A 10,917-nucleotide genomic window follows, 5' to 3' on the forward strand; every position below is an offset into this window, starting at 1 on the left:
CCATCTACTGCATCTTAACTATGCCGTTCAGCCATCGCTCATTCATATATTTTTATGTACATATTCTTATTCATTCCTTTACACTTGTGCGTGTATAAGGTAGTTGTGAAATTGTTAGGTTAGATTACTTGTTAGATATTACTGCATGGTCACAACTAGAAGCACAAGCATTTCGTTACTCGCATTAACATTTGCTTGTGTTTGTGACAAATAACATTTGATTTGATTTTACAAATATGCTAATGTTGGTATACAAATTAAAATTGTATTATTTTATCAAAGCCATTCATATAAATATGTATGAATAATGCTGTAAAGCTCATCATTCTCCTTACCTGGCATGGCTGTGGGCCTGGTGACAATGGGCAGCGGGGCGGGCTGGCTGGTGGGCTCAAAGAATGCAGGTTTGGGGGTGAAGGAGAAGGGTAGGGAGGCTGGAACTGCAGCTGGAGCAGGGGTCTCCACTGCCAGGAACCTGAGGAACAGAAACATAAATATATCTAGCCAAGTCAGCCAGCTCGCATCTAAGAGATATGTGAACACAGTAAGTTATTCAGCAAGTTATATCAAACTCTCCTCTCACCTGTCACTGAGGTTCATCTTCACAGCGGGAGTGGCTGGCTCGGGGGTACCTCGGAAAACCGTGATAGGGGAGGCGGTGGCCAGGCGCTGGGGGGTGGGCGTCGGAGTGGGGGTGGGTTCTGGAGTAGTTTCCACCACTGGAGGCTTGGGGGCACTGAAGGAGAAGGAGGAGGCTGCGGCGGGGGTATCAGTCAGAGGCTTGGAGGCGAAGGAGAAGCCAGCGGAGGTGCCCGAAGCTGGGGCCGCGCTGAAGGCCGTGTAGCCCCCGAGGGACAAGGCGGGAGGAGCAGTGGAGGAGGAAGTGGGCATGGAGAATGAGAAGCCGGATGAGGAGACTGGAGCTGGGGCTGTGGTGGTGAACAGGGAGGCAGGGGGAGTCTGTGTGGGGGACAAGGGGGGGCGGAGAGGAGGGAACGACCCCAGGGTTGATGCGAGAGGGGTTGGGTAAGGGGGCGGGGGGGCTGCAGAACCTGCAAAGCAGAGGAGAGCGCTGCTTTTAGTGGGCCATATCACAACACTATTATAAGTACTCCACAGTATGTTAGTAGTATAGGTATAGCAAGTATCATAAGACAAATGTCTCCAGTGAGACAGAAAATAAATACAACTATTTATAAATTTGAAAAATTTCCTCCAGACCCGCAGGGGGCAGTCTCTCTCCGTCCAGAGCCAGGTTGGTGGGGGCAGCGACCAGCTGCTTGGCCCCAGGGTTAAGGTTGAGCAGTGAAAAGGGGCACAATACTCCGTCTGTAGACAGAAGCAGCAGAGTGGGCACCGGGGGAAGAGTCTTCTCATCAGCTGTAACGACAGTTGAGGTGATAGATATGTTAGAGGGCCAACGAGAAGCGCAGTACAACTATGGGTAGTCAGAGAGAAACACACAGGCATAAACACACAGACTTCAATACAAAAGCAAACCCACAGCCATTGAAAGGCACACAAACACCCACATGGTCAAACACACTAAAGCTCTTGAGGCAGATGTACACCCACACATACACAAAGCTGAGATAAGTACAAGGACAGAGCATAGGAAGGGCTATATTTCTGTGTGAATTAAGAGACCTTAAGGTCTTAATAAGAAACAAAGCCCGAGCACCATCACTAAGGCCAGTGTGATGAGACAAATAATGAGTGTGCCTGAGACTGCTCTCTATAGAGAAAACAAAAGTTTGGAAAGCTCAAGGTAAACCTCATCAACATTCTCAGATATGCTTGTCTGGCTATGCTGTTTGTTGTAATTTCATTTGTCTGAGTCATTCTAATGAGCGTGGGCCTCACCATCTCTCCCTTGCTCTTTCTCTCCAATAGAGCTGAGGTCTCACTTGGGTTTGATCAGAGTACAATCATTTCAAAATGCTGCACAAACTGATTTGTTTTGCTGGTGGAGTCCTTTTGAGTGGGTAGCCCAGACAGCAACATCAGCGGTGCTATGTGACTGTCTGACTGCCTTAAACAGTAGATTCTGAGACAGTAGCTTATCACTTTTCATCTCACAGCTGCCCAAAAAAAACACTGCGCCAACCAGCGTTGCCTACCAACTGCTACTGAGGAGATGAACGTTGCACAGTGTATTACAAAAAGTTTAACTATGCATCTAATTGAAGTGCAACATTCACTGATCCTGCCATGGTTGACCAACATATCAGCTGATTCCAAATGGTTCACCATCTTATTTTGCTTGAAGCTTCCAGTGTAGTCTACATTCTCAGATCTGGGCGAACTGGACTGGTAACAATATGGCAGGTTGGCAGAAGTGCCTGTCAAATAGCTTACTTTAAACATTTACAAATCCTAATGCAGGCCAAGGATCAAGTGACCAGTTTGGAATGGGGTCATAGAAGAATGTGGAAAGTTGGAAGAAGAGAGAGCAGCAACCACTCACTGATGTGGATCTCCTGCTGGCTGGTGTAGACGATGGCCAGGCCCAAAGGCAGCGTGTCGTCGTTATTCTGTGAAACGGGCAGCTCTCCCCTACTGGCGTCCTCCAGCAGCCACAGCTCCCAGTTGGACTGAACAACACCACAACAGCACATGCAGAGGTTACATAACATAGACACTCAGTTGCTCACTTGATCAACATCAGTTGGCCTTTGGGAAGGGAAAGGCGATACCTAGTCAGTTGCAAAACGGAATGTATTAAACCGAAACGTGTCTTGCGCATTTAACCCAACCCCTCTTAATCAGATAGGTGCAGGGGGTATTTTAACCGACGTCCAATTCATTGCGCCCGGGGAGTAGTTGTTGTTTGGGGTTAACGGCCTTGCTCAAGGGCAGAACGGCAGATATTTCCACCTTGCCAGCTTGGGGATTCGAACCAGCAACTTTTCGGTTATGTCCCAACGCTCTTAGCCGCTAGGCTACATGCCACCCAGGCTTTGCTACTCTATAATAATTTATCAGAAGATGCTGAGGTGATGTTTGCTTGTGGGAGGTACCTAATGGATCTGACTATGTGGTGCACAAAGACATCTGAAGTTGAGAAATCCACATTGACCTGCTACAGTTTCTAAGACCTAAGGTGAGAATCAAACCAATAGCGGGTCCCCAAATATTACCTTATCTTCTTGCTTGGCGATGACACTGACTTCAATGGAGGCTGCCGAGGCGGCAAGAACAACATCCCTGAAAGAAGGAGAAACAACGAGTATATGTGATTAACCAACCTCACGGTTGTTCATCAAAACAGAACAGAGCTTATACCAACTGAGTACGCATACAAAAGCCACTTTCTACAAACAAGAGCTTTTTAGCTTTTGCAGTGTTCTGTACACAGGCAGGGCAGAATACAGAGTGGGCAGCGTCTCACCAGTCCTCTATGTGGCTGAGGAAGTAGTGCAGCTGTCTCTCTGTGCAGGTGCCGTAGACGGGGTCGTTGAAGTTCAGGTACCTCTCCTCCCTCTTCTCGGTCTTTGTCTGTCAGATCAACATGTTAATTGTCAAAATGTCACAATCAGGAAGGAAAACATTTGTCACTGCGTGAAATGAACCTTGTAATATTATAACAATTAAACACTGCAAAATGTTCTAATCATTCCGCTGTACGACAGAGCAGCGGTACTACTCACAGGGAGGGAGATCACCACCAGTTCAGGGGGTGTTTCTGGACAGCCATCGGCTGCTGCATACACCACGGCAAACACAAACGTACTCAGCCACTGCACATCAAGTACTGACAGAGAAAGGACAACACAAAGAAAACATATGTGAGATTCGGGTTATTTGGCTAAGAGGTTTATTGCTTCAGGCCAGCGGGATCTGTGTCCAGTTTACCTTTGACAGGGTTGTCGGAGCTGTAGAAGCTTGGGCAAGGGATCACTTTCTTCTCCTGAAGCCCCTGTTCAGGAGAGCAGAGTCAGAGTCACACCAGGGCATATACTACATCATACACACGGCACAGGAATAATGAGTGTGTCTACAATTACTGTACTATGCTGGAGTTGATGGGTCAGACTTACTGGAGTGTACTGATTGACTGTCGCATTCATTTTTCCTGCTGCCACTTGCTTTCCTTTGGGACTCCAGCATACTGTATGAAGAGAGAGGATGACAGAAATAGTGAGCAAAACTGTATAAATGATAATCACATAAAAATGTAAATACACACTGTCACACTCACCACAGGTGATTCCTTCGGTGGCGGGGAGCTGGGCCTGCACTGTGACGCTGTCTGTGACCTCAAGCACCATCATGCTGCCGTCAGACAGACAGGTGGCCAGCATGGACGCCTGCACCGGGTTCCATTTGAGGTCCTGCACAATTATGCCCAGGCCGACTCCAGGTCGCAGAGTCACAAACGGCAACTTCTGTTGTCGGGCCTGGAGAAAGGGGACAGCCATAGAAGTGAGGGGATTAAGTGTGTGGGGAAATACGGAATTGAAGAAGTGGGGGTGACTAGTCTTATTGTGCTTGTGGCTGATATCAAAGCTTGGACTCTGAACTCTGTTTCACCATGACGAAACCGTATCACTTCACCCTGAAAAAAAGTGGTTTTCTAACACTGTCCCCCAAAGATGGACATATTGCCTCTCAAAAAGGCAGGCCATAACAGATTCTAATGAAAAATGAAGAGAACACACATATTGCAGCAGATACTAGAACATAAAGCGATTCATCTGCTCCATTAGCAGGAGGGGGTTGTTATGAGTCAGTTAATCACCTTGTTGATGAAGGTACGGACGTCGTAGAAGTCCAATGACAGGCCAGACTCCTCTGACATGCCGCTGACTGACAGGGTGAGCTCATCACTGCTGAGGCCCAGGTTGTGCACAGGCAACTCCACAGCAACATCAGCCAAGGCTGCTATCCCCTCAACTAAGGGAGACAGAAAGGGGATAACAGAGAGAAGGGAGTAAGATGTAGAGAAAAGGGTAGAAATCAAGTCAATTTGGCCAAGGCAAGCCATTAACAGTCTTCGCTTAGCAAAAACTGTACAAGATGGAATGACCAATTTAAGGACATTCTTACTTATTTCATTGGAGTTCCCATCAACTTTGTCTGCAGCTAGGATGTCCCGCGTGCGGTACACCTTGATCTTTTTGTCTAGTCCGACAAATGTCAGTCCGAATTTGTTTGAGATGGCAAGTAGACTTGATCTATCCTTTGGCAGGTCATCAGGTGAATCAAATACTCTGGTTTTCTTCATTTGCCGGAACTGAAAATCCTGCATAAAATAATAATAAAATACTTAATGACCGTGATAGCACTGAAAGTCTTGTACTGTAGGCTACTGGTTTAAGACCTGTAAAGAACATTGTCTATGTTAATAAACATATATTGTTGATAGGATGAGTTAGATATGTAAATGAGTCAAAAGGGTAGTTAGTGGTGCTTTATTATAGTACTACTACCACCAATGTTGGGATAGCTAGTAGCTGAATAAATGCCTTCTGGGCAAAAATGCTCCTATTAATAGCAAAAACAAGATTCAGAGCACAACATTCATAAATGGTTATCGCTAGAGTAGCAGTTAACAGGTACATTTAAAGGAAAGGTCATCAGTAGTAGGTAACGTTTTATTTGACACCCACCATTATAATATTATGATAGTTATAACCATGTCATATCAGCAGACATAACACTGCCCTGACCCATATATTTACACCTGTTGTGACAAACTACCATTCAAAAGTTGTGTCACTTAGAAATGTCCTTGTTTTTGAAAGAAAAGCACATTTTTTGTCCATTAAATAACATCAAATTGATCAGAAATACAGAGTAGACATTGTTAATGTTGTAAATGACTATTGTAGCTGGAAATGGCTTGTTTTTTATGTAATATCTACATAGCCGTACAGAGGCAACCATCACTCCTGTGATCCAATGGCACATTGTGTTAGCTAATCCAAATTTATCATTTTAAAAGGCTAATTGATCGTTAGAAAACCCTTTTGCAATTATGTTAGCACAGCTGTTGTACTGATTAAAGCAGCAATAAAACTGTCCTTTAGACTAGTTGAGTATCTGGAGCATCAACATCTGTGGGTTCGATTACAGGCTCAAAATGGCCATAAACAAAGATCTTTCTTCTGAAACTCGTCAGTCTATTCATGTTCTGAGAAATGATGACTATTCCATGCGAGAAATTGCCAAGAACTGAAGATCTCGTACAACGCTGTGTACTACTCCCTTCACAAAACAGCGCAAACTGCCTCTAACCAGAATAGAAAGAGGAGTGGGAGGCCCCGGTGCACAACTGAGCAAGAGGACAAGTACATTAGAGTGTCTAGATTGAGAAACAGACGCATCACAAGTCCTCAACTGGCAGCTTCATTAAATAGTACCCGCAAAACACGAGTCTCAACGTTAAAAGTGAAGAGGCGACTCCGGGATGCTGGCCTTCTAGGCAGAGTTGCAAAGAAAAAGCCATATCTCAGACTGGCCAATAAAAATAAAAGATTAAGATGGGCAAAAGAACAGACACTGGACAGAGGAACTCTGCCGAGAAGGCCAGCATCCCGGAGTCGCCTCTTCTCTGTTGACTAAAGAAGCTGCCCCGTCAACTGTAAATGCTGTTATTGTGAAGTGGAAACGTTGAGTGTGGCTGAGCATATATTGTTATCAGTAAATATGAATGGCTATGAAGTTAATAAACCGAACTGGTGTTATTGGAAACTCAATTTTGGGAGATGATAAATTCAAGATGGATGCTAAAGATATTATACAAGAAAATGGGAGAAAAGCCAATCTACTTAAGTCTATTGGGAAATAATGAAGTATGAAATTAAGACAAACAGCCATGAAGAGCGGTAAAGAAATTGCTTAACTTAAAAGATTGAGAAAAGAGAAAAGTGTTAAAGTAATACTTTATTTAATCTCTATTGAGGACCTTGATGAAGGGTCAATAAAAAAATGTACAGCTAGAACTGGACCGAATGTATGGAGAGAGAGAGCAAAAGGGGAATTTGTAATATCAAGATGGTTAGAGGAAGGTGAATACTTTTTGTTTTGTTTGTTTTGCAACCCTGCACATTGACTCGGTACCAGTACCCCCTGTATAGCCTTGTTATTTTGTGTTACTTAAAATAAAATTAAAAACTAGTTTATTTAGACAATATAACTCTTATTGTTCTTAAAACTGCATTGTTGGTTAAGGGCTTGTATGTAATAACCTATTGTATTAGGCACATGTGACAAATTTGATTTGACACCAGTGTTGCCTGTCCTACTAGTGACATGTATGCCTTTCTAGACTATGTTAAAGACTATGCAAAGTTCATAGACGAAGACTTCATGTGATGAATTTATTTGAATTTTCATGTGATGAAGTCATGTGATTAATTTATTTATATTATTGAAATATATTATTTTTTTATCAGCAAATGAAAAGAGAACAAATCTCCAGGGAATGATGGCATTATTAGTGAATTCTCTAAAGATTTTCAGGAGGATGTTGTTGAATATATATTGAATGTCCCTTTAAGGAGGCAATTGATTTAAGGTCCTGCCTGTTTCTATGACACAATGCCTCATTCTGTAATCACCACACCAAACAAAGATCCCATGATGATAGAACATTGCAGACCAATCATATTGATGAACAATGATGGAAAGCTACTAGCATCCATCTTTGCAGAAAGACTTCAAAATAGTCTTGAACAAGTCATTGACGATACCCAGTCTAGTTTTATGAAGGGCAGACATACAGTGCCATCGGAAAGTATTCTGACCCCTTCACTTTTTCCAAATGTTGTTACATTACAGCCTTATACTAAAATTGATCAAATTTAAATTTTCCTCATTAATCTACACACAATACCCCATAATGATAAAGCAAAAATAGGTTTTTAAATAACTGAAATATCACATTTACGTAAATACGGAAGCTAATCAGTCTCTTCTGTTCCAAAAATACAGAATCTTAGGAGTCGATTCCTAGCAGAATTGAATCTTGACACTCAAAATTGGGAGTCAACTCCGGAAGTTGACGTGCAATAAGTTTGAGGTATCCATTATTTTTTAGTTAAATCTCCACCACTATGTCATCGTCGTTAACATTTGGGGAAAAAAACTGGAAATATTACATTTACATAAGTATTCAGACACTTTACTCAGTACTTTGTTGAAGCACCTTTGGCAGCAATTACTTCGTTGAGTCTTCTTGGGTATGACACTACAAGCTTGGCACACCTGTATTTGGGGAGTTTTTCCCATTCTTCTCTGCAGATCCTCTCAAGCTCTGTCAGGTTGGATGGGGAGCATCACTGCACAGCTATTTTCAGGTCTCTCCAGAGATGTTTGATCGGGTTCTATTGGAAGGTGAACCTTCACCCCAGTCTGAGGTCCTGAGCAGGTTTTCATCAAGGATCTCTCTGTATATTGCTTAGTTCATCTTTCCCTCGATCCTGACTAGTCTCCCAGTCCCTGCTGCTGAAAAACATCCTCACAGCATGATCCTGCCACCACCATGCTTCACCGTAGGGATGGTATTGGCCAGGTGATGAGAGGTGCCTGGTTTCCTCCCAGAAGACGGACAATTTCTTACAAACTTCACGATTCTGCAATCTGCGGTCCTGTTCTGTGAGCTTGTGTGGCCTACCACATCGTGGTTGAGCCGTTGTTGCTTCGAGACGTTTCCACTTCACAATAAAAGCACTTACAGTTGACCGGGACAGGTCTCGCACGGCAGAAATTTGACAAACAGACTTCTTGGAAAGGTGGCATTCTATGATAGTGCCACGTTGAAAGTCACTGAGCTCTCCAGTAAGATCATTCTACTGCCAATGTTTGTCTATGGAGATTGTGTGACTGTGTGCTCAATTTTATACACCTGTCTGCAACAGGTGTGGCTGAAATAGCCGAATCCACTAATCTGAAGGGTTGTCCGCATAATTTTGGTATATATAGTGTAGATATACATACAATCTGGAATAATAAAGACATAAGATACAAAAACAAGTTTTTATTTTTCCAGACCTGTTTTGATGACAGCATTATCTGGGTTAAACAATTATTGAATAACAATGAACAACTATATAATAATCCAGAATTCATGAGAACTCACAATGCTCCAATCATACTGAAGAGTTTAAAATAGTTGTTGGAGCTGTCATTACAGGTGAGATTCTCGTTTTATGAGAATATAACAGTACTCCAACTGTTGAGGAATTTGTAGCCTCAATTCAGGGAATTTACATTTTAAACTTTTATGCAATAACATACACATACATACTTTACATAGATACATACACCACTGTTCAAAAGTTTGGGGTCACTTAGAAATGTCCTTGTTTTTTAAAGAAAAGCACATTTTTTGCCCATTAAAATAACATAAAATTGATAAGAAATACAGTGTAGACATTGTTAATGTTGTAAATGGCTATTGTAGCAGGAAACGGCTGATTTGTTGTGGAATATCTACATAGGCGTTTGCATTTGTGGGTTCGATTACAGGCTCAAAATGGCCAGAAACGAAGACTTTCTTCTGAAACTAGTCAGTCTATTCTTGTTCTGAGAATTGAAGGCTTTTCCATGCGAGAAATTGCCAAGAAACTGAAGATCTCGTGAAAAGCTGTATACTACTCCCTTCACAGAACAGCGCAAACTGGCTCAAACCAGAATAGAATGAGGAGTGGGAGGCCCCGGTGCACAAATGAAGAGAAGTACATTAGAGTGTCTAGTTTGAGAAACAGACGCATCACAAGTCCTCAACTGGCAGCTTCATTAAATAGTACCCTCAAAAACCAGTCTCAACGTCCACAGTGAAGAGGCTGACTCCGGGATGCTGGCCTTCTAGGCAGAGTTCCTCTGTCCAGTGTCTGTTCTTTTGCCCATCTTAAATCTTAGATTTTTATTTGCCAGTCTGAGATATGGCATTTTCTTTACCACTCTGCCTAGAAGGCCAAGATTATTTATCCATAAAGATGAAGTGGGTGAAGAACAAACCCATCTTTACATTGTTTAAGATAGAACTGAAACGATATTTTGAAATGGTCAGTAAATGTCAAAACAAAAAGTACATAAAATAAAACTGACAAATTGAAAATGTATTTAGACATGTAATACCCATGTCTATGTAGCTAGGTTTATGCACCCTTGTCTGTATATTTCTGTTTTTGTATGTGTGCTATTGTTCATTTAAAAAAAAATGTATATAACAAATAAACGTACAGTAGTTAGTAGCTAACTAACGTTACTTACTAAATTACAGCTTAAGGTCAATGTTAGACATCCTATTGTACACAGCTAGCTAGGTAACGTTAGCTATCAAATGTTAATCCATAAAGTTACATTGCTTTTATGGAGACATATTGATGTTCGTGATGTTGTTAGCTACCTAGCGGAGTCTGGTTTAGCTAGTCATCTTTCACTAGAAGTACATGCAAGCTTCTAACGTTAGCCAGTAACATTGTGGGGATTTTGCAGTAAGGAATAGCCCGTACAGTACTTCAGTTGGAAGGTTATCCCCAGGCCGACACTAAAACGAGTTAACCCGTCTATGTTGCCTTTAGCTTACGTTATCCAGCTAGCTAACAAAGCACTTGCTGCGCAAGTAAGCTATTGCCGCAACCTGAACATAGCAAGCCACACTACGTATGCCTACCTTCATTTCCCTTTCGGGAGGAGAGTCCGGGTCGTCACTCATGTTGAAATAACAGCAGGTATAATTGTTTTGGATACAGCCGAACTCTAAGAAATATACACGGGTTAACTTTTCGTTTCCACATGAAACGAAATCATACCGCGCTCGAATTTAGGGAAATCCAATACGGAAGTGACACTAGCATTATTCACGAAGGTATTATGCCGCGTTCATGTATTAGTCGGAACTAGAAAACTCGGCTATTTCCGATATGCTATTTGGTTGTAGTCCCACTTTCAAAGACAGAGCAAGTC

General features: G+C 42.4%; 1 protein-coding gene across 14 annotated transcripts in view; it reads right to left on the reverse strand.

The window, feature by feature from the left end:
• Positions 1-10,917, reverse strand: part of LOC110509345 (nuclear pore complex protein Nup214) — a 71,359-nt gene extending 60,442 nt beyond the window's left edge. For all 14 annotated transcript variants that reach the window (XR_016493298.1, XR_016493296.1, XR_016493294.1 and 11 more), the window contains exons 1-13: positions 10,625-10,917; positions 5,050-5,245; positions 4,742-4,896; positions 4,202-4,400; positions 4,041-4,111; positions 3,856-3,919; positions 3,651-3,754; positions 3,392-3,498; positions 3,141-3,207; positions 2,468-2,594; positions 1,222-1,380; positions 584-1,052; positions 336-475 (exon numbers count right to left, since the gene is read on the reverse strand). Coding sequence is in view for 7 of the 14 variants with exons in the window: in XM_090226876.1 (XP_090083002.1) it covers positions 336-475; positions 584-1,052; positions 1,222-1,380; positions 2,468-2,594; positions 3,141-3,207; positions 3,392-3,498; positions 3,651-3,754; positions 3,856-3,919; positions 4,041-4,111; positions 4,202-4,400; positions 4,742-4,896; positions 5,050-5,245; positions 10,625-10,666 (1,900 nt within the window). In the remaining 7 variants the exon portion in view is untranslated. The remainder of the gene's footprint in view (positions 1-335; positions 476-583; positions 1,053-1,221; positions 1,381-2,467; positions 2,595-3,140; positions 3,208-3,391; positions 3,499-3,650; positions 3,755-3,855; positions 3,920-4,040; positions 4,112-4,201; positions 4,401-4,741; positions 4,897-5,049; positions 5,246-10,624) is intronic.

The sequence above is a fragment of the Oncorhynchus mykiss genome, chromosome 29 (assembly GCF_057628025.1).
Source record: "Oncorhynchus mykiss isolate SJ-2025 chromosome 29, ASM5762802v1, whole genome shotgun sequence".
Lineage (NCBI taxonomy): Eukaryota > Metazoa > Chordata > Actinopteri > Salmoniformes > Salmonidae > Oncorhynchus > Oncorhynchus mykiss.